Source organism: Ctenopharyngodon idella, chromosome 22 (assembly GCF_019924925.1).
Source record: "Ctenopharyngodon idella isolate HZGC_01 chromosome 22, HZGC01, whole genome shotgun sequence".
NCBI classification, from domain to species: Eukaryota; Metazoa; Chordata; class Actinopteri; order Cypriniformes; family Xenocyprididae; genus Ctenopharyngodon; species Ctenopharyngodon idella.
In genome coordinates this window covers 23,932,122-23,959,164 of record NC_067241.1, presented here as the reverse complement: position 1 = coordinate 23,959,164, position 27,043 = coordinate 23,932,122, and the positions used below count along the sequence as shown (strand labels likewise).

The 27,043-nt window shown below is 37.2% G+C and overlaps 2 protein-coding genes across 2 annotated transcripts; both read right to left on the bottom strand.

Annotated features, from left to right (window-relative positions):
• Positions 1-99: 99 nt before the first annotated feature.
• kif3b (kinesin family member 3B) lies at positions 100-14,764 on the bottom strand. Its single transcript, XM_051880099.1, has 9 exons — positions 14,554-14,764; positions 10,984-12,493; positions 9,684-9,785; positions 9,155-9,277; positions 8,612-8,730; positions 3,879-3,995; positions 3,652-3,757; positions 3,264-3,481; positions 100-1,934 (listed from the first exon to the last, which is right to left on the bottom strand). The coding sequence occupies exons 2-9, from the start codon at positions 12,409-12,411 to the stop codon at positions 1,826-1,828; spliced, it is 2,322 nt and encodes a 773-aa protein (XP_051736059.1). The 5' UTR covers positions 12,412-12,493; positions 14,554-14,764; the 3' UTR covers positions 100-1,825.
• Positions 14,765-16,098: 1,334 nt separating this feature from the next.
• Positions 16,099-20,168, bottom strand: pofut1 (protein O-fucosyltransferase 1). Its single transcript, XM_051880109.1, has 7 exons — positions 19,971-20,168; positions 19,726-19,847; positions 19,038-19,220; positions 18,266-18,378; positions 17,988-18,180; positions 17,086-17,328; positions 16,099-17,003 (listed from the first exon to the last, which is right to left on the bottom strand). Exons 1-7 carry the CDS (start codon positions 20,107-20,109, stop codon positions 16,809-16,811), a joined length of 1,188 nt encoding a protein of 395 aa, XP_051736069.1. The 5' UTR covers positions 20,110-20,168; the 3' UTR covers positions 16,099-16,808.
• Positions 20,169-27,043: the final 6,875 nt, after the last annotated feature.

Genomic DNA, 27,043 nt, shown 5'->3' with positions numbered 1-27,043 from the left:
ATATTACTTATGGAAGTTGAATTGTGATTTTTGGTGGAATGAGAAACTGACAATGAAATCTTAATAAAAGGGGGGGAAATCATCACTTACACACTCGAGCATAATAATCATCCTTTAATTAAAAGATTAAGTTGTAAGACATTTAGGACATCAACAAACTCAAATACAAATTCAAAAACATTTTAACAAAAAAAACCTGTGTGAACATTAAAAATATTTTCTGTGTGGTTGTATATCAGAACTGAACTCATGCATCACGTGGAAGAAGGTGAAAGTGGAGTATTAGAATGCAGACATATAGTTTCAATTAGTCTATAATGCTTTAGATGTTTTTATGTCATGCTAAAACCTTAAAAATAATATAGACTTATGCAATAATACAGCCAGGATGGAGCAGACAGTAATATTATTACATGAAGAAATTCACACATTTCAGTGGGAATACCAGCATCAGGGATTTGCAGTACATATTCTGATAATCCAGAAACTGTATGTTTACTATTTTATGATGTAATTTGCTTAACACAGAAGAACTTAGTTAATCACATGAAAATTATACTTAAATCTCATATGCAAAAATAAATTTGTACAGAACTTTAAATAATACATATTCAAAAATAAACCATATAAATCTAAGCAAAGAACATAAGACCGTTAAAAACTATCTACAATTGCTTGAATATAAAACCAGCTAGTATGGTAATAAGTTAGCCTTTTAAATGTTACTCCAAGACTGCATTTACTATTATTTTTTTATTTTTATTTTAATACAACTGCAATGATAATGCAGATTTATTTACTAACATGTCTCAATATACATAAACCATATGCTATGACACAACGGGTAAAAGAACCCTACAGTAGCAGCAGGCAATGGTATCATCTTCACTAGTTTAAGGAGGGGTAGTCAAGGTTTGACAGTTCAACAGACAGAAATAAGACTTACTCATGTCAAACTCGTGTTTACAGATCTCCTTGTGTAACATTTAACGATTAAATACAAGCCTGCCCAACACAACAGACTTAAAGTGTAATTCAAAGCATTCAGGAAACATCCACTGGGGTTTTTGTGTGGATTCCAGGTTCTACTATCCAGCTATCAGGTCAAGGGACTCTCAGACCACCAGGAGACCTCCTTCTGTACTCAATGAGAATCTAAGGCACCTTGGAACCCTGATAATCTTAGTGTGTGATGACCTTCAAACCCCCCACTCCTGTCCTTACTGGATACAGCGCTGACTGCGACGAAAGCCCGGCCCTTACCCCAGCCAAAGAGACTCGAAGAGTCTTCGAGAAAGCCTTAGAGGTTGTTCTGGGTCTCAGCCAATCATGAAATGTCTCTCAATACAGAGCTTCTGTGGCCCAAACCAGCAGAAATATCATCTCTGAGAAATGTGTTATTCCTACAATTGGGAAAATTAGAAAGACACGCACACAAAAACATCCCCACAATGACAAATCTAACACGCATGGTCACAATGCCGAGACCATCTGCTGTCTCGATGACCTCACACACACAAAACATGTAACATTTTGTTTAAGTGCAAACTAAATCTGTGGAACTTCATCTTGTGGTGAGCTGTAAGACTTTGAAGGTTGCCAAATGTAACTTTTTTTTGTGCTGTAAACACGATGTCAAAGGGACATCTAAATACAAGGTAATATGAAAGCTCAAGCATTAAGGGCTGATTGGCAGTTTAAATGCCACACCAGGAGGAGCTCGATGAGACGTTCCACCGATTTTGCTGAAAACCATCCCATGCCTGGCATTTAAGAACGTTAATGCCAAAGCTGGTTAGTTCATATGGAGCAGTGAAGGCCGGTGTCACTTGGGCACAAGCCCTCGAGATTGTGGGTAAAGAGGAGACCCTGAGCCGGACAAAGGGCTGTGAGCTGAAGTTGGAGTGCTCACCTTCTTGCCAGTTTTTGGGCGGCTGTGAGAGGATTATGGGGAAAAACAAAAAGGTATATTAAGGTAGGATAAACAAAGAGGTGAAAAATAAAAGGGAAGAGGTTGAAGGTAGGGCTGCACGATATTTGGAAAAAACGACATTACGATATTTACTTTTTCTGCTATATATACAGTCAAACCAAAAATTATTCAGAAAAATTATTCATTAATTAGAAGAATTATTCAAAATTTTTTGATATTTTTGATATATTTTTACTAGTGGGTGCAGGACACTAAAGTTCATTTATGCAAGAGAGGATAGCAAAATAAACTGTGACATATTACACCCAAAAATTCTTCATACAGTGGACTACCAGTAAAATTTATACAAATTTGGAACCAAAAATTATTCAGAGACTTTGACCTGAACATGTTTTGCTTAAGTTTTATCTGACATAATTAAGATTAATTTTTTCTGACAGTTTAACTCTGAGATCTTGTCATATTTTATTACCATTTTTTTAAACTATAGCGAATAAACTGTATTAATGAATGAAATGTTCAAGGTGTCTGAATAAATTTTGGTTTGACAGTATATTGCAATATGAAGAAATACAGGAATGTTCAGCAGACGACTAAAATAGCTATATTTGGAAAGAATTAATCATTCTAGAATGAGTGGGGTGATTCTGTTGGGAAGTACAAAATAAAAATTGTTTAAAAAGCTGGAGAAAAAAAAAATTATTTCTGAATTTTTTTTAATGTGCAAATCATCCTTTTAAAGCTAAATGATTTTTTATTTATTTTATTTATTTATTTTATTTTATTTTATTTTTTAACCAGTTAAAACTTTGGTGTTCACACTTGGATTTACTCTTTACCAGAACGAACACAAACCCACCGTTTTTGACCAATTCAGTATAAAATAATAATAATTGTGATTTTTTTTAAAAAGTGATTATTATTAAAGAACATATTAAACAAATAAATATTGTAATATTATTGTGATTTTGTAAATAATAAATATTGTAATACTGTAAAAATAAGAAAGAGTATTTAATAATATAAATAAATTAAAATTAAATATCTTACTTTCTCCATTTCAACATTAAACCATCAATCATTTATTCTGACGGGTTGCTGGCAAATGGATGTATTCGCTGCCAGTTTCAAAGTGAAACTCTGAACATGTGGTCCGTTGAAGTGCTTTATCATGGGCTGCACACGTGTGGATGCCACTCTGGAGTCAGTGGCATATATTTATTAAATTAAAATGCTGTCTGCGCGAATTGACAATCGCACTAAGCCATATTATGATATTGATTTTATTTTTATATATCGTGCAGCCCTAGTTGGAGGGATCATTTCTCACCCTGACTTTGGTTTCTTGGAAAACCCAGCAGCTGAGGCGCTGAGGCCTGGACTGGGGCCCAGGCTGGCACGGAAGCCAGAAGCGTCCACCTGGATCTCGTCCTCCTCTCTCAGAGCGTCCTCCAGAGCCGCAGCCACTTTAGGCGCTATCACTGGTCCCTCGTAGTCTTTTGTGGTCCGTGTGGGCAAATCCAACTCCAGCAGCAAGATATTCTCAGCCTGGAAGACGGACAGGGAGAATATAAAAAGATGAAAGTAAAAGAACAAGGATACAACGTGCGTTCGATTCTCCTGTGCTCATCTGTGTCGCTGTAAAGAGTGAGGGAGTGTTGTGACCAAAGGCTTTGTGTAGTGCCATGTGGGGGATTATGGGAACAGTGTCAGCATACCTTGTATCTGACATCAGGCCGCATCAACATGGCCGTACGGGCATGCTGACTCAGAGGCCGTCTGTAGCCAACTGCAGAAACAGGTCTTTTCATCATCTGCTGATCACTGAGGAAAAAAAAGAGAAAGAAGAAACATTATAGTGAAAAAGCACAGGATGTCGATGGCCATAAAAATATACTTTCCAAATAATTTCCAAGTTTCAAATTTCCAAAATCAGCAAACGTACTTTTGAATACGGGTGATGGGGGTCATTTTCCAGAGGTCATCTTCCTCGTCAAAAGTGGCTCTTGTCACAATCTTGTTCTTCTCCTCCAGTGGGATGAAGTTCTCTATGATCAGATGTCTGGTGGGTACAACACAAATGATGACAATATATTTGGAGATTGATTTTTTTGTTTGTTTTTTTTATTTTTAAATCAGGTTGATACAAATGTCTTCATAATTAAGAAAAAAAAGACTATATTAATTATTTAAAAACAGAAAACTCAATTTTATTATTATTATTATTAAAAAACAGTGGAGGAAAAAGGTATAGGTTACACTTTATTTTAAGGTATCCTTGTTACAGTTTAATTATACATTTAAGTAATATTAACAACATACTCACAATAAGGTTAGGAATAGAGTTTGATTCAGGGTTAGTTTATGTAATTATGCATAAGTTGCTGTTATTACCACAGTAACTACATATAACAAAGACTAAAAAGTGTTACCAAGGTACAGTCAAACCAAAAATTATTCAGACATTTTTGATATTTTTGATATTTTTTTTTATTAGTGGGTACAGGACACTATGGCCCAGTTTCACAGACAGGGCTTAGACTAAGTCAGGATTAGGCCTTAGTTCAATTAAGGCATTAGTAGCTTTTATGAAAGTGACCTATAAAAAAAACATTACTAATATGCATCTTGAGACAAAACAATGGCTGTGGCATATTTTAAGATGTGTCAGGGCAAGTTACTTTCAGTTAAAACAGCTCAAACATGCATTTTAGTCTAGGACTACTTTAAGCCTTGTCTGTGAAACCGGGGGTATAGTTCATTTATCTAAGTAAGGATAGCAAAATAAAATAAACTGTGACATATTACACCCAAAAATTCTTCATACAGTGGACTACCAGAAAAATTGATAAAAATCTGGGACCAAAGATTATTCAGACACTTTGACCTGAACATGTTTTGCTTAAGTGTTATCTGACATAATTAAGATTAATTTTTTCTGACACAGTTTAACTCTGAGATCTTGTCATATTTTATTACCGTTGTTTTAAACTATAACGAATAAACTGTATTAATGAATGAAATGTTCAACGTGTCTGAATACATTTTGGTTTGACTGTATGAATGACCAACAAGCAGGGAAAATAAACAGTAAGTGATGACAGAAAAGGCTCCTGAAGACATGACTGTTTTTTTTTTTTGTTTTTTTTTAAATATACTTTTACACCTTGAAAAATTAAAATAATGATTTAGATGTGTTCATTCACATGTAGTGTAGCTTGTAAGGAAAATGTTATTACTTTTACTTGATGGATGTATCACATGATATTTTTAATTTTCTTAAAAGTAGTTTTTCAAAGCTATATCAAGAACTTGAAACATCCGCAGTAAAGTAGATTTTTTTTTTCCATTTCTTTATCTTGAACAGTCAAGATATTTTCCATTAACCCCAAACTCATTCTGCCAACTGCTCTCAAAAGCAGCCTGTCAGATAAATCTTTTCCTTAATGGATACTCTTCTTCAGAGATCTCAGTACACTAGAGTCTGTGTCAGTGTGTGTAAGACACTGTTGACATCTGTGATGCAGTAGTGCTGAGTCCAGATTTCCAAGCAGTCAGTCCAACACATTACAACTTAATTAGGTCAGAACACTTTCTTTTTTTTTTTTTTCCTTTTTTTTTTTAAATTCAGCCTCCAAGCTATAACAAATACTGACTGTCACACCCACATGCTGATTTTTTTAGGAAGCAATGTAGAAATGAGGGGAACTGTGCGATAGGTCTTGGAAGATTCAATTCACTGGATTCTGATTCGAACTTGACTTGATTTAATTAACAGCAATTTGATTCAAATGTTTTAAAGAGGACCTAACATACTTTTTTACATGTTCAGCTTTCTTTAGTGTGAAATGTTGCTGTTTGAGCATGAAAAAGGTCTGTGAAGCCCACTTCAAAAGGGAGTTATTCTCTTGATCAACATGCACTGTTTCTGAACTGAAACACCTCGATTGTAGTGGAGTTCTTCTGGGAACGTACGTCACAATATTCCTCATGTAAATAATTCCTGCCAAGACATTTGAAAAAAAAGGGGCGAGGCCTGGTTGAGTTGCATTAATAGTGTGTTGCCGCCATGTCCAAGTGTTAAGGCCCCAATATACTTCAAACGAAGTTCTTTTTCATTCTTCGTTTAGGAGTAAAACGAAGTTCGAAATGCGTGAGCTGCGATATACTGACACCGCCCACACTGCTGAGAGCGACGGTTAGATGAATATGTAATTACGTGCTGTACGCCTCCTTCTCAGTAATAAAATAAACACAACAAAAATGAGAAAACTGCAAGCATTTTTATAGAAAGCATAAGAAAAGCGTCTGATCATAACAACATTAGTATGTTAGCACGAGCTTTGCAAATCAGCACTCCAGTCACGTCACGTTTATTTATATGGCATATTTTTTTCGATAGATTGCTTAAAAGCAAGCAGTTCTACAGTATAAAACATGAAAAACAGTGTCAGTGCCTCATTTCATCAGAACCACAACTTCAATTTGTACTATGAAACGGCTATCCAGTTTGTTCATGTTTTCACACATGGAGATCTACCTCGACGGACTCAACAGATGAAAGAGAAGAGAAGAGAAGAAGAAGAGAAGTCAGAGAAGAGTTCCACGTGAAAGAAGGCGGAGCCTCAGCGCACACCTCCCATTACATTATCATCACGAACCAATGGTAGTACGAAGGTGTTTTGCAGCTGGAGCGAACTTTTCCTGAGAGTTCACTTTGGCAAGCTCTTTCGAACTTCCAAAAAGAACAAAACGGATTCATTTTGGCCTGATTTTGTTCGAAATGATGTCACATCAGTTCGTTCTTTAATTTCGTTTGAAGTATATCGGGGCCTTTAGTGTTTACACCCGCAAAGCTGAAAGTCACGGTTATGGTAAGGAGCGTGACATTTCCAAAACACATTTGAAGTGGATGACCAATCAAAACAAACTTGTCCAGCTGACCAATCAGACCACATTTTGCTCTACGGAAGGAGGGGCTTCAGAGAAACAGGAACTTACTTACTAAAGGCACATTACAAGATATTCTGTCCGAATTTGGGCCCAATTCTCCCCTTCCGACAATCCTTGGTAAATTCCCCATTATGTTGCTGGTTCTACAGATTATCTTTTCAGATTTTCCTGTGGTGTGAGGTGTGTTAAGAGTGATTGAGTCTGCTCGGAAGAACGTCGGGGCCGCACCGATCTCAAATCGTAAATATCCAACATGTTGAATATTAATGATCAGTAATCCTGTTGTGTGAGGGGAACACCGAGGACAAGCGTAGACACTCTGTAGATTGTTACATAGTCTCGCATAGCCAGACCTTCAGACTGACGGCAGAAGGTCTGGACTCTATCGCAGCTTTCATTGGCTAAGGCCTGCCAAGAGGACGTTTGACTGACATGTAAAGCAACCAATCAGAGTTCGTTTTGGGGCGTGAAAATGAAAGTCGATGTCCCTACAATAACAGATCGCCGTGCATCTATAAATTATTCATTCAAGAACGTTGTGCAAGTTTACTGCAAAAAATGGAGCCGCGAACTTCACATACTTTTGAAAATCCAGCGTTTATTTGATCCTGATTAGCGTTCATTGTCACAGTTGTAAACAAGACAGCGTTCTTCTTCTACGAGGAGGTTTGGTGTCACGGCATTTGTTTCCAGGCGGACCATTAAAGAACGCAACACACACGTCTCCCGGACATCCTGTAGAATTCAACCAACCAGAAGACGACTTTGATACTGCTGAAGTGTTTCCAGATAAGTGTGCCATATGCATCAGACATTCAGCCAACGGTCCGTGGGCGTGACGTCTGAGGCTGAGACTAATTGTCATGTGGAACTAAACAATATCAAATCAGAAAGCGAGCTGACGGAAGACAGAAGCGTAACACGACTTCATCCAAAAGGTTTTGTTTTTTCCCCCTGCAAATTTTCTGTAAAAAGCAGTCCAAACACTATTATCACCATTTCTTCTTGTTTGCTTACTCTAAAATCATGTTTGACTGCGAAAGATTTTGCGAGATTTCCCGTGTTCACAGTCGGGACTCTGGTTGTTTGTGAATGGAGTCTGTTAGTGTGTTGGTGTGCTGTCGCGGTCACATATCGGCACTCCATACACTCTAGGAACAAAACTGTTAAATCTATTTTTTTTTTTTTTTTTATTGTCATGTTTGTGGTCTCTCACATTTTGAAAATCTGATAAGATTTTAAAAATCTTTTAGTGTGGGCCAGCCTTAACTTAGGTTAGTATTGTAAAATATGCAAAAAATAATGTGGTTTTTGAACATTCAAGCATAAAAACTTATTCTAGTAGACCCCAAAAACAAAACCAAGTCTTTGTAAAAGGGCATAATATGGCCATTTTAAAATGCATTTATAGCACGGATTTACAAAATATTGGTAACATATTTATTATCGGTAGATATAAGATGTGTTTTTTTTTTTTTAAATTAATCGGTATCGGCTGATATTGTATATTTAATTGCTCATGCTCATTTCCTCTATTTTTACATTTAGATTTCTTTGCCGTAATAATACTCACTTAAGATTGAATCTTTAAAAGCACTAATAATTTATCGACACTGTTAAATGTAATCTTTAGCAAACCTCAAAATGAATTTCCATTTTTCATTTAGTACATTATAATGCTGTGAAGCCTAAATTCTGATGATGAGGGTTGGTGGGTTGACATACTTGAGTTTGAGTTCTCTGGTGAGCTCGTTCTGAGTCTGCTCCAGCTCCTGCCTGTACTTGACATGTTCATCCTGGGCGTCCTGAATCTCCGCCTTCACAGACTGGAGCTTGGAAAAGAGCTGCATGAAAGAGACAGAAACAGGCAAGACATTCAAAAAAAGATTAGGCTCTTTATAGGAATAGGTAAAGCATATGCTCTAAACACTCAAGCAAAAGGAGGTCACATTCAGTCATGTATGGATGATTCTCAACAAGGAGGATGGAGATCTGCCATGAGAGCTGTCCTACTAGTAATGACTCCAGAGAATAAAGCTAGACTCTAAAAATACATCTGATCACATGCACAAGCAGCTTTTCTAATGTCATTGTAACTTTTGACAAGTTTATTTGTACAGTTCCTATAAGCCAGTGTTTCCTGCACCAGAATTTAGCAGCAGCGCTAAATAAAGCCAAATAAATGTTCAATTAACATACAAATTATAAATATATTCTCTCACCCATTAACTGGAACCAAACCAATGCATAGAAGCCGATATACTATACCTTTTTCAGTTTCTTGGTCTTGATGTCAACTTCCTGCTGCAGTGAGCTGTACGTCTCTTTCAACTCCAGCGTCTCTTCATCACGACACTCCATTTCCTGCTGCATCTCCCTTTCCCGCCTTTTCTGCTCGCACACACATTTTAAATATTTTAAACATATTTGCGTTTCACATGCCCAAGTGGAACTGCTCATATAAAGTTAACAACATCACAACGGCAGGAAAATTACCATACATATTTCTAGCCAATCACAGTTTAGATGAAAATGAGTTGAACATATTGCATCAGATTTTCTATGTAAGGTATTTAAATGCAGCTCCAACTAAGCACAAACAGGACTGCTAGGTAGAAAAAAAAATCATGAATGCTTAAATCAGCATTTTATTTTTTCCATTTGAAATTCAGCTTCCCAAAATATCCATATCATATACTATAAGGCGACTCAAATGACTTGTCTCTTTTGAAACAACCTTGAGGACTGAAACACAGTCCAGCTCAATCCATATGCGGTGTGTTATTGGAAACTCTACCTGTTCGGCTATCTCCTGTCTCTTCAGCTCCAGAATCCTCTGCTGCTCATTGGTGTGGTCAACAATGTTCTTCCCTCCCACCAGCAGCTTGCTCTCCATGGCCTGAGAACAATGAACTGGTTATCACATAAGCCGGATGCATTTACCCTGATAAACTAAGCTAAGACAAGATATTAGCCAAGCTATGGAAAAGACTGTCAAGAGTATTTGTTTCCAAATTGTTGAATCTTCAATATATTTTATTGAAGCTGCAAGTTTGCAACTTGAATTGTTTGTGAGACAAAATAGAGTAGTAATATGAATAAAAACAATAACAAACAAATGACTCTCATGAGCTGGTTCTTTGAATGAAATCCGTCAAAAGACTCATGAACCCATAAAAAAGGGCTCTACAAAGATTTTCGTTTCCCTGACAATATCTTCATTGCCCCAATGCAAAAAAAGTAAAGTATAAAAATTATGAATTTAAACATATTTACATTTATAATTGTAATTATAAGTCAAGTTTCAAATTATAAGTTTCAAATTTTACATCTATAATTTTTACATTATTTTTCAATATAATTTAATATATATTTATTTTAACTTTTTAAATAATTTAAATATTTTATATATATTTTACATGCAATGTTTTTTTTTTTTTTATAATGTTACATAATGTTTTATAATGTTTTATACACTTATCACAAAGAAAATTTGCAATAATTTTACTATGTTTTTTAAAAAAAAAAAAAAAATACTACTTTTATTCAGCAAGGACACATTAAATTGATCAAAAGTTACAGTAAAGACATGTATAATGTTGGAAACAAATTCTGTTTCAAATATTCTGTTTAATGCTGTTCTGTTGAAATTTCTATCTATCATAGAAAAAAAATATATCATGGTTTCCACAAAAAAATAAATAAATAAATAAATAAATAAATAAATAAGCGGAACTGTTTTTAACATTGATAATAAGAAATGTTTCTTGAGCATCAAATCAGCATATTAGAATAATTTCTTAAGGATCATGTGACAATGAAGACTGGAGTAATGATGCTGAAAATTCAGCTTTGATCACAGGAATAAATTACATTTTGAAATATATTAAAATAGAAAAGTTATTTTAATTTATCACAATTTTACTGTTTTTACTGTATTTTTATCAAATAAATGCAGCCTTAGTGAGCTTCTTTCAAAAAAAAAAAAAATTAAAATTAAAAAAAATGACATATACATATATATATATATATATATAAATAAATTCTCAAACTTTTGAACAGTAGTATATTTCATCTCAAGGTCTGGACTGTCTAACCTTAACTTTGGCCGCCAGCATCTCTGAAGCCTCCTTCTCTTTGCGAAGATCGTCCATCTTCCTCTCCTTCTCTTTCAGCAGCCGCTGTTTCTCCTCTGCCACCAGGCTGTGGTCCTCCATGATGGCCCTCCTCTCCTTCTCCAGCTTCTCCTGTTGCTCACGCCAATAATCTGCGATGTTCTTATCCGCACCCATTTCTTCCTCTTCGTCGTCATCCTCCTCATCATCCTCCTCCTCCTCTTCATCCTCTAACTCCTCTCCTCCTTCTCCAACCCTCCTCCTCCTCCTTTTTCTCTTCTTCTTCCCAGACCTTTTCTCCAACTGTTCTTTCAAGCGGGCAATCTCCTCCTGAAACTCCCGGAGCAGGGCATCCTTTGGGTCTTCATTGACGCGGGGTTTGTTCTTGATGTTTTTGGCGCGGTTTGCATAGCGTAGCGTGGTCAGAGTCTCCTCCACATTGTAGGAAGCAGGTCCAATGTTGGCCACCATAACTGTTCTGGCATTTCCACCCAAGGAATCCTGCAGCAGTCTCGTAAGCTTAGAGTCACGGTACGGGATGTGGGTGCTTCTCCCGTCCACCAGCGCTGAGATGACGTTGCCCAAAGCTGACAAGGAGAGGTTGATTTTGGTGGCTTCTTTCAAGCGTTCACCCTGAGCACCAGTTTTGGTCTGTCTTTCACTTCCAGCCAGGTCAACAAGGTTGAGTTTCCCAACCCGAATGTGGTTCTCTCCATCAAGACCCAACTCACTGCACTCAATGGTGATGACAAAGATCGCGTGAGAGCGAGAGCTGTGCTCGTTCATGTTAGTTGCACCAACCGAGCGGTTCTGGTTCCCCACGTTCATCACATGCTCAATCTCACGAACACTTTTAGTGACGAACGAAGAGAGGTCTTTAACATAGACGCCCGTATCAGGCCTCTCTTTGAGCTCCAATCGCCGCATCTGGTCCTTCGATAAGAGGTCCCTGATTTCTTCTTGATAAATCTCCAAGTATGAAGCCCTGACCAAGTACTGCTGGTTCTGAGAGCGGGAGATGTGCGTGAAAATGTGTTCAAAGGAATTCGGAATGACACCCCTTCTGTCGGGGTCGTTTCGTACCCCTTCCATCGTGTAAGTCTTTCCAGTGCCCGTCTGACCGTATGCAAAGATGGTCCCGTTGAAGCCGAACAGTACAGAGTCTACCAATGGGCGGAAAGTCTCATCGTAGAGCTCCATCTGCTTTGAATTCCAGTCATAAACAGAATCGAAGGTGAACACTTTGGGGTGCTCATGGGAGGACGTAGCTCGGGGGTTGCGCACGGCCACTTGTCCAAACTTCACATCCACAGAGACCACCCTATCGAAGTTGGCGACTCGCTCTTTCTCATTCATGGGGCGACAACGCACCACCACCTTAACGGATTCGGAGCTCTTACTTTTGGACATTTTGGTACTTTGGTATATCTGCAGACTTCTGTTAATGAGTTTGTAGTTTATTTCACAGTGATGGTGCTGCCAGCATCAAAGCCTGCAAAACATGATGCAACTCAGTGAAACATGTACAAAGCCAAGAGATAAAGATGAATAAACTCGTGTTATGGTTACAGCAAACAAACACAGAAAATTTAAAATCTGTAGTAACCATTTTTCACAAAAAGTCTGAATGATAAGAACATACTTGGTAAGCAAACAAAAATTGAGTCCGCATTCAGCAAATTTAAATCAAGCTAACATCTTGTCTGTCTCAGTCAATTTAGACTTTTTATCTTTTTATCACTTTTTATATCCAATTCCTGTCAAGATCTACTATTTATGTATTGACTGCCTGAGTAAAAAACAGTTCAACTTTTTCTTTATAGGCCAAAAATAATGTCAGTTACCAACCAAGTGGCTGACCAAATTAACAAAAACAGAATGACCAGGAATTTCATGGGTTTTTTTTTTTTTTTTTCCATGTACCATAGTGTTTTTTTAATTGGCATGAAACTGAAGTTGCGATAGTCTTTTCTTCCCTATTGAGACGTATATCCAAGTGAAATGGCCTCCTGAACAAGAAAAAAAAAAAATGTAGGGTGGGACATGATTTTGTTCATAAAGAATTTATTGAATTGTTGCCGTTTGCTATTGCCGTGATGTCATTTGAGTGACAGGTTGTCCCGCCCTCACGCCGAAAAACATCATCAGAGTAGAGAAGAGATATCGCTGCAAGAGGGAGGGGAAGTTATTTTTGACTAAAGATTACAAGGGCGCGTGACCTTTTCAACGTGATTACGTAATGCGTGGAGCATCACAGAGCAGTGCAAGATGAGCATTTGTGGTTAAAAAGTATATAATTTTTAGTTTTTTTAGAAAATGACTGATGGTTTCTCTAGATAAGACCCTTATTCCTTGTCTGGGATTGTGTAGAGCCATTTGAAGCTGCACTGAAACTGACATTTGGACCTTCAACCCGTTGAACCCCAGTGAAGTACACTATATGGAGAAAAATCCTGGAATGTTTTCCTCAAAAACCCTAATTTCTTTTCAACTGAAGAAAGAAAGATATGCACATCTTCGATGACACAGGGGTGAGTAAATTATCAGGAAATTTTCATTCAGAAGTGAACTAATCCCTTAAAGTACTTTGAGTACCATCTAAATGTCATGGTACCTCAATATCACAATCATTCAGTATTATGGTTGGCTGTATATCAAAATAGCATTATATAATCACTGTAGCCACAGTAGTTATTTGTAAAGGTTGGGTGGAATAGTTTGAGTTGAAGTTGACATAGAATAATATTACAATGTTTATTACGGTAAGTTTTTGTAGCTTTACAACTAGCCAAATAAAGAATAAAGATGAGGCTAAATGAAAGTGATCTGCTTGATCGCGATTAATTGGTTGCTAGAACATACAACATTTCTACAAGTAACTTACAGACTTGAAAAGTCGTTTATGCCACTCCTAAATGTTCATTTTCATTACCAAACTTGCACTAAATATAATTTACAAGTAACGTTAATATTACAATATTTAATGCAGCCAATTTTAGCCACTTTACTGTAGCCAAACCAAAAGTATCTTGCGAGAAATAGTTACGTAATACATTTGTTCAAGTACAGACGTCTTTATTACCTTGTGTTATTCACAAATTAGCATTTTTCCTAGATTGCCCACAATTATAGTTTATACGACAGAACACAATCCATTAACTGCTATATTAGCTGTAGCATAAATGCTAATTCACATAAGCCCATATGATATCGTTTAATCTCAAATATCTGTAAATCTGGTTTAACGGAGCCAATCTCAGTCTCAGTTGTCATGCAATAGCAAGAGATAGCAACGGCGACAAACAGACTAAAGAGTCAAATACGAGACAAGAATTGCCTGTTTTGTTGAAAATGTCATTGTTTCCACTTAAATTATGCAATTTAATTCTAGTTCAATAATATAATTTCGCTAATATTACCAGTCAATGTGTATAAACGGATCAATGAGGACGGAGCTCCTCAGAGACTCAAAACAAGCGGCCTGGCAACGGCAAACAAACCGAGTCATTTATACAGCACACATTATATATAGACATAGATAATGTGACTCACCTCTCCCATCCCCAACAATTCAACCTGTAAATTACGCTGAAGATCGCCGTCGACTTCATATCCATCAGAAGCATATCTCAAATCTGCCAAGCGCTCAAATATGCAAAATTACCCGTATCTCTCCTCACGAACTCCGTCAGCCATGTCCGCCCCTGTGAGGAGACAGAGGGAGAGATGTGCTGTGATCCCCCTGCAGGCCGGGATGGATCATTGGGATCAATCCAGTCTTTTTAGTTGCACATTTCCAAAACGGCTTCAATTGTGCACTTGTATATTTGAGTTTTGTTATTAAAGCAAAAGAATAACAATAAAGCGCCCCTACAATATAAATTGAGGGAATGAATGAACAATTTATTAAAGTCCCCCTGTGGTGAAAATCCTGTTTTTAATGTTGTTTATATGTCTATGTGGTGTTTTTAATATTGTTTAAGACAAACCATGTGAAAACTCATATGTCAACACCATTGCTGAGTATTTTCTCCTTAAAACTGCAGTGAAAAAAAGACAGTCTTAAACCCGGTTTGAAATCGCTGGTGTTTCTGACGTCACAAACTACCTTTAACTAATCGTGCCGGCGGGTTTTAGCATATCATTAACAGCGAATGAGCAGGGGAGTCTCAAGAGAAGCCAGGTTATCCCGGTATATTTTTCTGTTGATATGAAAAATTGTGTAGATTTAGCAATATGGCGGGTGTATAATGTATATTACCATGTTATGATGAACTATATTCCTTTCTCCACTGACGTTCTGAGTTGTTCAAAACGTTTCTAAGGATGATGATTTTTAGAAGGCAGCTGTCTGACTTGGAGATGTCCAACAGGAACATGGTTTTTGTAACATTAGCAACACAGTATTAGCTGTTTTGTCGAACAAAAGGCTAATCATATTAATTAGCGTTATGTGTCTGACGTTGTAAAAAGTGATACCATTGTGCAGCGTTAACCTCAGTAAGTTGACCGAGTGGATCTCTGAGCTGGCGCGAGCGAGTGGAGGCGGGGCTAATTAGCATATCCATAGATCCGTGTATACTAAATGAGGCAAGGGTGTAGAGTTAGATTCAAGCTATTTTAAGGCATGAAGGGAACTTTTTATTTAAAAAAACTTTTAAATATGTAATTTTGGTGATCAAAGATGAGTTTTAAGGGATAAAATTATTGACTACAGGGGGACTTTAATAAAAAATAGCAGTTTTCAAATTGACAAATAAATAGACCTAATTCAAATTTAAAAGTCATCTATGCACAGATTTCTACATTATCGTTCAAAAGTTTGGGGTCAGTAAGGTTTTGCTGTTGTTGAAAGAAATTACTATTAATTTAAAAATCAGCAAGGACACATTAACTTGATCCAAATTGACAAACGTTTCCTAAACATCAAATCAGCATATTAGAATGATTTCTGAAGGATCATGTGACACTGAAGACTGGAGTAATGATGCTGAAAATTTTAAACGAGTATATACTGACGTAAACTTGTTGTAAAAACCTTTAAAGAAAGCCTTTTTTAAATAATCATAAAACCAAGGGACATAAATGCACACAGAATACTGCTTGTTTTATTTTTTATTGATAAACTAATTTGAGGAATGTCATCTAAAGTCATACAAAATTACTAACAATTACAAATTAAAACACTTAAAAAAACATTTCTGCCATTTGGTTTCACACCGACTTTCAAAAAAATGTCAACCTGTATTACTGTAAGACACCAGAAAGTCTGTATGACATGCATTCAATGTTATTTTTATACAGTGATACATTCCTATATTCTTTTTCATAAATCACTACATCATCTGATGCCTCTGGAGGTCTTAAATTGGCTTCAACTGAAAAGTGCAATTTCAAAACACTTACACTTGACTAATTTTGACTAGTCTCTCTGCCATAATTACTCAACCCTCACAGGGGTCAGTTTCCACCATCAAATTAGCCAGTCTATACAAACATCCCAGTACAAATATATAATCGATATGGAATGACAAATACTCACATTTCTTTCTAAAAGAAATAGGGAGCCAAATGTTGTGGAGCATTTGGTTCTGGTTTGGCTGCTCACAGTTAAGATAGTAGTGCAAAATGGGAGATATGCAGTGTCCAGAGAAATTAATAAGGAACTAACTTCCCTTGTTCTCCCTTCATTTAAGTACTTGAAGCACATATCCAAAATGTTCTTGTTCAAAAACCTACGAGACACCTGAAACATGCAAAACACCATCCAGTCTTCACAGTTACAAAAATGTAACCTCTTAATTTCATTAGAGTTCATCTTTTCTTTTCCTTTGTCCTGGGTAGTCCATGCCAAAGAAGGATGAAGGTTTCCCGTGAACATCTCTCTCCCTTTTAACAAACGCTGAGAAGGACGAAACGCAGTTGCCGATGAAGTGATCGGCCTGGCTGAGGATATACAGGTCAACCTGAGCAGTGTCCGGCTGCAAGCTCACGACCTTCACCTGCACAAAATGTGTCAACACTATTATATTCTGTTAACGAAATCATGTTCACACATTTGTAATGTTAAAAATGAAACCTTACCTTGCCCTTGAAGAGTTTCTGAATCTCTGCGGTGTGCGATTCTGAGTCGGTGGCTATGTACACTGACTGAGCACCGGTGTTCTTCACCCAGAGCTTCACAGCACGGCGGATCTCAGACAGATCCGGTAAACACATGGTCATGGTCAGCGGCAGGGCGGTTTGACGGTCGTATCCCACACACTGAGGAGACGCCATGAAGTGAGGACCAGTATCACCTGTCTTCAAAAGCTTGCAGGCGTTTTGCTGTGTGGAACGGTAAAAAGAATATAGTTAAAGGGATAGTTCACCCAAAAATGAAAATTCTGTCATCATTTACTCACCCTCAGGTTGTTCCAAACTTGCATACATTTTTTTGTAATGTTGAACACAAAGGAAGATGTTTTAAAGAATGTGGGAAAATGAACAGTTTTGGGGCACCATTGACTTCCTTAGTATTTTTTTTCCTACTATGGAAGTCAATGGTGCCCCAAAGCGGCCTGGTTACAAACTTTCTTCAAAATATCTTCCTTTGTGTTCAACAGAACAAAGAAATTTTTACAGGTTTGGAACAACTTGAGGGTGAATAAATGATGACAGAATTTTCATTTTTGGGTGAACTATCCCTTTAAGAGGATATGATGTGCATCATCTGATTCAGACTAGTGTTGTCAAAAGTAACAACTTCGATACCAAGTCAGTACTGAAATTTTAAAAATGTGACGCTTTGAGCGCTGTTGAGTGGATTTGTAAACACCTGATTGGCCATTGTGTTCACAAGCTAAACATATATGTCTGTGATTGGCTACAACGATCAATGCCCGGGAGCGATTGAATTTGAAAGCGGGAGTCCGTGTGTTCTAGAAGCTTCCAGTTGTATCTGAACTTCTGAAAAACCTCTACTCACATACAGACACAGAGCTTACCCAATCTGAGCCAATCCTCAGATGGATGCCCACATAGGGTCTGTTTAGCAGGGTGTTGATATGGCCTTCTGCTTCCTGCACTAGTTTGTCAGACCAAACCACATACTGCTGCAGTCCAGTGTGCTCCTCCAGTACAGGGAACTGCGCTGGGGCTCCTGGAAGAGCAATAACGGGATGCTCTGTTGGGGGAAACCTGAAGAAAAACACAGAGTTTGAGAGGTGGAGGGAGCATGAGTGCAATCATTTTGATTTATTTAAGTGTTTCAGCTTAATCTTACCTCTTTATCCAGTGTGGCTGGTAGTAGGAATTAAATGACAGACCTCCGAAAAGAACGGAACGGTCAAAGTCAACTCCAATATGGTCCCAGAATGGGCCAAAAGGATTTCCATCCTGCATCAGAATCAACAGGCTGCATTACAAGTACACTGTCATGAAAATATTGCAGTATGAATCTGCTAATCTGCTGAAAATCCAATAGATGGCAGTGTTTCCATAGCATGTGCCGTCATTGATCAGCCTTAAAGGGATAGTTCACCTAAAAATGAAAATTCTGTCATCAATTACTCACCCTCAAGTTGTTCCAAACCTCTATACATTTCTTTGTTCTGCTGAACACAAAGGAAGATATTTGGAAGAATGTTATGTAACCAAGCAGATCTCGCCCCCCATTGATTACCAGAGTATTTCTTTTCCTACAATGGTAATCAATGGGGGGGCGAGATCTGCTTGGTTACAAACATTCTTCCAAATATCTTCCTTTGTGTTCAGCAGAACAAAGAAATTTACACAAGTTTAGAACAACTTGAGGGCGAGTAAATGATGACAGAATTTTAATTTTTAGGTGAATTATCCCTATTTTCTCTCATTTCGCATTGTGAAAGTCCAGCAAAAGATAGAAATGCAGGAAGTGTAAAAGCTAGAGCAACAAATCCAACAATGCCACATCAGTTCCTAACATGTCTGCAGTGTAAAGTGCATAAACTCACAGTATTTTGAATTGCAATCACCAACAATTGCACTTCAAGCACTTTAAAGAACAGCCATATTACCTTCATCGGACAGCTCTTTTTGTCCAGGCTCCTTTGAGCTGAGGACTCGAAGCAGTAGGCGACTCTCTGACCACGGGGCCAGTGCTCAGGAGCCAAGTGCTCCATGAAGTCCTCCAGACTCACCACACGGTGGTACTGCTTCACTGGCTCCAACTGGAAATACTCACTGTAAGGGACGTGCACCTGTTAGAGAGACACAGGAGCATACCATACATTATCAATAACTTGTACTTTCCCCATTAGATCTATTAGTATGACCGCTGGTCATTAGGTGGTTCATCAGCCACTATGCTCCTAAACCAGCTGGTAGCTAGTTGGTGTTGGTCCAAGATGGTCTACCAGTTTGAAACAACTCATAATCATTTTGGACTAGTTAATGACCACATCTACAAGCCAATGATCAGTTTGTACCAGTGTTGTTATTGTTTTCGTTAATTAAAATAATGCTGAAATAAAGTAAAGTATTAATATTAGCATAAACATGAAAACTGAATATATAATAAATAAAACAATTAAAAATATATTCATAATAAATTATATAAATAATACTAACATTGGTTTGAATCAGATAACCACCAACTTGCACCAGCTAAAAACCAGCAACTGTGTCCCAAAACCCTACCAGCTCAAGCTGGACTTCCAAAAAAGTGTACAGGGACATGTGAAATGTGAAAAGTATTGTGTTTACGTTTTTAAAAGGGGGCGAGTGATGGCGGTAAACAATCCACGGCGGTACCGCGAGAGTTCGGTTAAGCATTTTAGCAAACGCCAGTGATCCAAGAAAATGATCCACTTGGTTTCCAAACCGACCTAAAGAAGAACATACCAGAGACATGTTTATCATTCCTACACAACACAGACAGATACAGGGGCTTTGACTCTCAATGAAGCCACTGAGCTGTAAAGGTCTCAGATGTGTCATGCTCTCATTACCCATGCACGGGCAGTACAGAATGTATCCGCTTTCATCCCACGTCACGTCTGTAGCGTCGCTAAATAAGTTCGGGGAAAGGAATGTTACATGCAAATAAGTTACAATGAAAAGTTTCAGATGCTTTGGTCTCGCCGCCATCGCTGATCATTTGATATCCCACAATGCACTGCGAAGGTAAGGTTAACCCTTCACATCCCGCTGAATCACAACTTTTAAATACATGCATACATACATACTTACATACATACTTACATAAGTTTCTGGTATTTCTGGTAAACTGTCTACCCTGTTAATAAAAATGTACACATCTAATTATTTAAGCACGTTTATTTGTGGAAAAAAAAAAATTTTAATGTGCAGCTATACAGGGATATGGTACCATATAAAATAATTTAAATATGTAGAATTTAATTTATTGGAATTGTGATAAATGAAAAATTAAGAGTATAAATGATACATTTGCGTAACTTTAAAAGCACTGAAATGTAGGCAATAATTAACCACATACACAGATTTACCGATATATAAATGCAATTTAACTGCATAATAAAATAAAATTAAATAGAAATGGTCCTGTTTACACAAAACTTTTCCCCAAACGTTTTCAAATTATTTGTATGTGGGTTTTTGTTTTCAGACAGAGCAATAATTGTTTCAATAACACATATGCTTTCTATGACCTGACTTAAATGGGTAGTTCACCCAAAAATGAAATTTCTGTCATTAATTACTCACCTTCATGTCGTTCCACACCTGTAAGACCTTCGTTCATTTTCAGAACACAAATTAAGATATTTTTGATGAAATCCGAGAGCTTTCTGATCTCCCTATACACAGCAACGTCATAAATTTCAAGGCCCAGAAAGGTACTAAAGACATCGTTAAAATAGTCCATGTCACTAAAATGGTCCAGCCTTAATGTTAAGAGACGAGAATAGCTTACTATTTGTGCGCAAAAACAAAACAAAAATAATGACTTTATTCAACAATTTCTTCTCTTTCCAGTCAGTCTCCTACGCTGTTGACATTAGGCTTGTTCAACTTGATGCAGCGCTGCACAGACCGATCGGCGGCTGACTTGAAGCAGTGCATGCCAGTAAGAAATTTTGTCTGACCTGAGACAGCGCCCGACGCCATGTGACTGTGACATATGGTTTCAAAGTACCACGAGGGCAATTTAAGAGCAGTCGACTGAGGGTGCATCTCAATCAGCTCCCGGCTCGTGAATCAGTATATCGTGTACACGAATTCGGGCACTTGTAAGGATAGTAAAGGACGCTGGTTCACTACACATTGGGACATTTATGACTCTATTTCCGTCGACAACACAACATCCGCATTGTCTACAACATCATAAAGTACTGAATGAAAATGTCCATGACAACATTAGTGTATTAGACTTTTATTTCACTTCAGCTGTGATAAAGTATGCAAACGCAGCACAAGCGTCACTACAGGAAACAGAAAGTGTCCGACTTCACGTCTCCGTTTTCAGCTCCTCCCCGCCTGCACATGGCTACTCTCGCCGATCGGTTGCATCCAGCTGCAGCTGATGTCGAACACACCTGTTGTAAACACAGAGCGGCGCTTCTTGGTTCAGTATTGGCCGACGCTGTACATGTGAGCACCATGACGCATGCGTGTGCTGCTGATGCAGGAGCCAGCAAATAATGAGTCAGCGTTCTGACATAAAACCCGGAAGATCTGAAAGCTTATCTTAATTTGTGTTCTGAAGATGAACGAAGGTCTTACGGGTGAACAGAAATTTCATTTTTGGGTAAACTAACCCTGTAATATGACTAACTTTTGCGCTTAAATGTGCAATATGTAAGTTAATAGTTTCTGTTCGCTAGAGGCCTATTCAAAACAAAGGCGTAGCTTGATGACGGCAAGTTTGAGCGCGGAATCTTGGGACATGTGGTCTTCACCTCAACGGACGGTGGAATAGAATAGGGATATGACTTGGGAAGAAATCATGTTCATGGATGTGATTATTAACGTTACTGTAGTATGAAGCAGAGCAGGACCGAGTGTTGTGGGAGCTGAACGAGGCCGCTGGAGCGATTGCGCAACACAGGCCTCACGAGCAGCGGAACTTTTATTATGCCACAGTCGCCGGCGCCACTTCCGCTTTTCCGGTCATGAGTATGAGGTAACGCAGCTCTGTTTATCATATTAGATACATTTGAGTGTGTTGAAAATGTTATAACGTTACTCTGTGCATTCGCTCGGTGGCTGCTGTGAGACACTTGCAAACTGCAGTAAGCTAGATCGATTTTAAATGAATATCATATTAAATGCTGGGTGGCTTGTGTTGATAAATGGCATGCAATTAATTTTAAAATTTGTTGTATGATGGAGAAAATGCTGTATTACTGTTACTAAAAATAAAGCTGCATCTGATTATGCTATGTTAGCTAAATTACTTCACAAAATAGTGTTTTTCTCTGAGGCATGGTAAAGCATGGTAGGCTACTCGCTAAAAAAATCAAGAAAATTAGATAAGGCTAATAAGACTAAACATGTTGAGCTATATAACAATAATTAGTTTTCTGTCTATAAATATATCAAAACAGTTGTTCCCTTGTCTATTAAAACATTTAAATAATAAAGCCTCTTTGGTGTTTCCATGGTTTCTACAAAATAAAACCGGAAACCGAGGGTAACGCGGGTATGACGCAATTGACAGGCGACTCCTCACACGTCCCGGAGCCTTGGTTAAAATTGCAATTTTCTCACGATTTACAAATAGTTGCAAACATTTGGGATATTGTAAGTACTCAAGTGAACAAAATATAAACACCTAGTGGTTTTTGGATATTTTACTGCAAAATTCATACATATTGCACCTTTAAATAGTGCTGATGCCATTTCAAATAGCCTTATGTTTTGTTGAATGGTGAGCATTTTCTTTATGGCACCTCTTCTGGTTTATAACTTAAAGTGAACAAGACAATAATTTGTTTTGTGTCTTCCTTGTATTCTTTTGCTTTCTTCGATGTGTATTGTTGGTTCTTTTATTCAACACTAAGACCAACTCAGACTGTGCTGAGTTGCTTAGATGAGCAACTCTTTTATTAGCTTTGAAGAAGAAACTGACTCTCTTTTGTCAGAACAATCTGTTATTTACCCAAAAGTGACTCATATGTGAGCCACTGATTGCTCTGAATGGATGTCACATGCTGAGTGTTGTAGTCTGAATTAAAACATAAAGCCTTTACTGCTACTGTGCATCTCAATACATATAACTTTAAAGTGAATAAACTAACAAATATAAAAGAATAAACGTACACGTCTCCCCCACGGAAAATTTCACATGTAGTATACACAATGTCAAAAGACGCTGGCCTCTCAGTTCATTTTCTCTTTCTGGAGTACAAACATCACTTTTAAAGTGTATTTTTGTAATTTGTATATTAGTGATGTTTTTATGTTTATGGACTTGGATATCCTTGTGAAAAAGAAGTGTCCTTAATTCTATTGAAAGTACACTTGTACCTCAAATCTTAAAAGAGAATACACTTTCATGACTATGCTTTGTAACACACTTAAATACAATTTTAAAAAGTTCACTTTAAAGTACATTTTAAATCATTGTTTTAATAATCATGTGCCATGCTTTAAATACATAAACATATTTTGAGTATATTTTTATTTCAAGTATATTTTTTACTTTTATGTATGCTAAAGTGTATTTCTTTTTCACAAGGGTATGACTTATTCTCGTTATTCTTTTTTATCTCTTTCAATTTCTGATCAAACTGCTCTGATATCACATCTAAGGACAGCATATTTCCAGTGGAGCTCAGCTGGTGATATTCAATGGTGATAATGTGATATATCATAAATGAAAAAGAGTTTATGCCTAATCTAAAGCTCTTTTATCAAAACCCGTCATTAAAAGCAACATGTGTGTGCAACATGGTCACACTCCATCCCCCTCCACGGGAATTCACACACGCACTCCACATGGCTAAAAATGGCCCTGGCATGTACAGATTAATTTGAGTGCGTATGTACATGTGGTACTGCCATCGGATCAATATAAAACATGTAAATCTGACACTCACACTAATGTGCATGTCAAAAAACACAGTAAACACTGTAAACTCTAACTCTCAAAATACTTAAGTGGTTTGAGTAGGACAAACTTAAATTGAACAAATTAGCTCAGTTAAATTAACTGTTATGATTATTTAGAACTTTCTTTTTCTTTTCAGTTCACAGCACTGACCTATTTCAAGTAAACTGAACTATTTCATCGTTTTGAGTTGTATGAACTCAATTCTTTTAATTTAGACTAATTTAAATTTAACTGAAACTGGGCTGGGATTTCTATTTCCCAGTATGCTTTGCCCATGGCACTCAAAATGGAGAGTAAATGCTAAAATTAAGTGTTATATCATGTTTTTTTGTGAAAGATTAATGGTAAGGGAGATTTAGTAGTGGTTATTATTTTGTTATGCTAATTTAGAAGAGTTTCTGTTAATGTGAGTTTTTGGAGAGTTACCATCATGATGACAAGCGGCACATGCTGCTTGGTTTGAGAGCAGGTAAGTTGCTGTACTCATTCAGTAAGTGCTATACCATGCTTTTGTTAACGTGTTAAAAAAGTTAGTTAGCATTTTCTGAATTTTCTTATTAGGATTTACAGTGAAGTAAATGACTTGTTTGATTTGCAAGAACTTAAAATAAAAGTTAATTAACTAAATATTTTATGTTAATTGCTATTAAAATGTATGAGTTAGCTAACTCAGTACTTCAAGTTAGGAGCAATTAACATGCATGAGTACTACAAACTCAAAACTTGATAGTTCTGCTTATTTAAAATTAGGAACATCATAACTCAAAAAAACTGATTATCTCAAATTTTTTGAGTTAGCCCAACTTATTAGGGTTTACAGTGAAGTGATGCACTTGGTGAACCTATAAGTTCACTGAGTGGTAATTGCCAATCAGGTTATCAATGACACAACATTGTCAAGCATATCAGGAATGACTTCTGCAGGAAATATGATAATGTTCAACTGAACTGGGTCTGGTCAGTAGATCACTATCGCAGAATGACCAGGGTTGTGTCCCAAATGCACTGTGAGCCCAAGTTGTTTGTGGAGACCATTGCCACCAATGTTCGATCAACTTAGCTCACGATGCTTTTGGGAAATGCAGCCCATTAGGCTTTTTAAATATCTCTGTGTTTTTATGTTTTTTGTCCATAAAAGGGGTCAGATGTTGACTGTTGATAATGTATAGACAAAAACAGCTGAAATATTCATCAAATATCTTTTTACAAAAGAAAGAAAATCAAACAGCTAGGTTCGGAACGACATGAAGGCAGTGGTGTAAAGTATTTGTTACAGTACATACGTATCTTTATGGCTACTTTGTAGTTTGACTGAGTATTAAAGATATTAGCAACTTGTACTCTCTACTTGACTACATTTTTGAATAAGTATATGTACTCTTTACTCCAATATATTTGTAATGAGTGACGCAATTTCATTTTGCGTGGGTCCTAACTTTTTCTGCTGCAGTTTATTTCTGCTACAAAAGAAGTGATATCACCGTCTACACTGCATTGAAGGTACTGTATCTTGTGCATTTTGCCCTTGTCCACCCAAACTTTTCATGAATGGGAGTGCATTAGCAGGTAGTTGTGAATCGCAGGTGTTTCATATATGAGATGACAGTATGCGGCTGCAGTCAGTGATGAGGCCGATGACGTCCAGTGCGCAAGTAGGCTTTGACTATTTAATTTTTTTCTTAACATTTTTTTATTTTCTGTTATACTGAAGAGACTTTATTGAAGGATATTGGTTTATTATTCCCTTCTTGAGCACTTGAGCTTAACTGAGACTTGAGTGTAGATGTTTAAGAAGCTGTTGTGTCAGCCTTGATTTATTGCAATGTTGAAGTGATCAGTTTTATTTTGTTTTTAGAAAATAAACATGTGATTGCTCTCCTCACAAATCAACTGATTCTTGTTTTTCACTGGTATGTCTCTTTGGGGTTGACTATAGTGCATCTTTGAGCCTACATTCAGTAGGAGTAAAATACTTAAAGGGATAGGTCACCCAAAAATGAAAATTATCCTATGATTTACTCACCCTCAAGCCATCCTAGGTGAATACGACTATCTTCTTTCAGACGAACACAATCAGAGATATATTTAAAATAAAAATATCCTGGCTCTACCAAGCTTTGTAATGGTTGTAAAGGGGAGGCCACAATTTAAAGCCAAAAAACAAACGCATCCAGACATCATAAATATAATCCATATGGCTCCAGGGGGTTAATAAAGGTCTTCTGAAGAAAAGTGATGGGTTTTTGACGAACACAGAAGCTCAGAGGAGAGAGCAAAACATCGGTCACAAATTAGAAGTCAAAAATGAGACATTTTAAATAGAAATGTCAGAGGATTTCAATATAAGAGAAGAGATGCTTGAGTTTGTTGCATAGCTCTATTTGTTTGAACCGTGAGAGGTGTCTAATCTCCGACATCTTGCGTCATACATCGCGTCAGAGGATTACTCTTGTGGCGCAAGTCGACTTGCGTAGAATGCGTATGATCATCTGTTGGAAGCTAGTTATTTCAGATTATAAAGTTTTAAACATGGATATTTCTTGTACAAAAACCCATCACTTCGCTTCAGAAGACCTTTATTAACACCCTGGAGCCGTATGGATTATATTTATGATGGATGGATGCATTTTTGGGGGGATTCACATCGCGCCCCCCATTCACTCCCATTATAAAGCTTGGTAGAGCCAGGATATTTTTAAATACATCTCTGATTGTGTTTGTCTGAAAGAAGATAGTCATATGCACCTAGGATGGCTTGAGGGTGAGTAAATCATGGGATAATTTTAAAAATTATACCTCTAAAAAAGAGGTAAAAGTAAACTGTTCTAGATTGATGTACCTAAAAATGTGAAATCTGTTCTGTGGCACTAACTGTGGCTCTTGTTTGTTTGAACATCTCAACCTGTCCAACAATAATGTTCAGTTGGGGGTGGGGCTGTCTGTTTGGCCAACCAATGACAGAGTTTTTGAGAAACCTGTTTGAAACCA

Excerpts from the sequence above, each read along its gene's own strand:
- pofut1 (XM_051880109.1), bottom strand. The coding sequence starts at position 20,109 with ATGGCGGCGAGACCAAAGCATCTGAAACTTTTCATTGTAACTTATTTG. Across the intron at positions 19,848-19,970 it reads TCTGTACTGCCCGTGCATGG|GTCGGTTTGGAAACCAAGTG; the intron begins GTAATGAGAGCA and ends GTTCTTCTTTAG. Across the intron at positions 17,004-17,085 it reads AGAAACTCTTCAAGGGCAAG|GTGAAGGTCGTGAGCTTGCA; the intron begins GTAAGGTTTCAT and ends CATTTTGTGCAG.
- kif3b (XM_051880099.1), bottom strand. The coding sequence starts at position 12,411 with ATGTCCAAAAGTAAGAGCTCCGAATCCGTTAAGGTGGTGGTGCGTTGT. Across the intron at positions 9,786-10,983 it reads TGCTGGCGGCCAAAGTTAAG|GCCATGGAGAGCAAGCTGCT; the intron begins GTTAGACAGTCC and ends CATTGTTCTCAG. Across the intron at positions 8,731-9,154 it reads AGACCAAGAAACTGAAAAAG|CTCTTTTCCAAGCTCCAGTC; the intron begins GTATAGTATATC and ends TCTTTCATGCAG.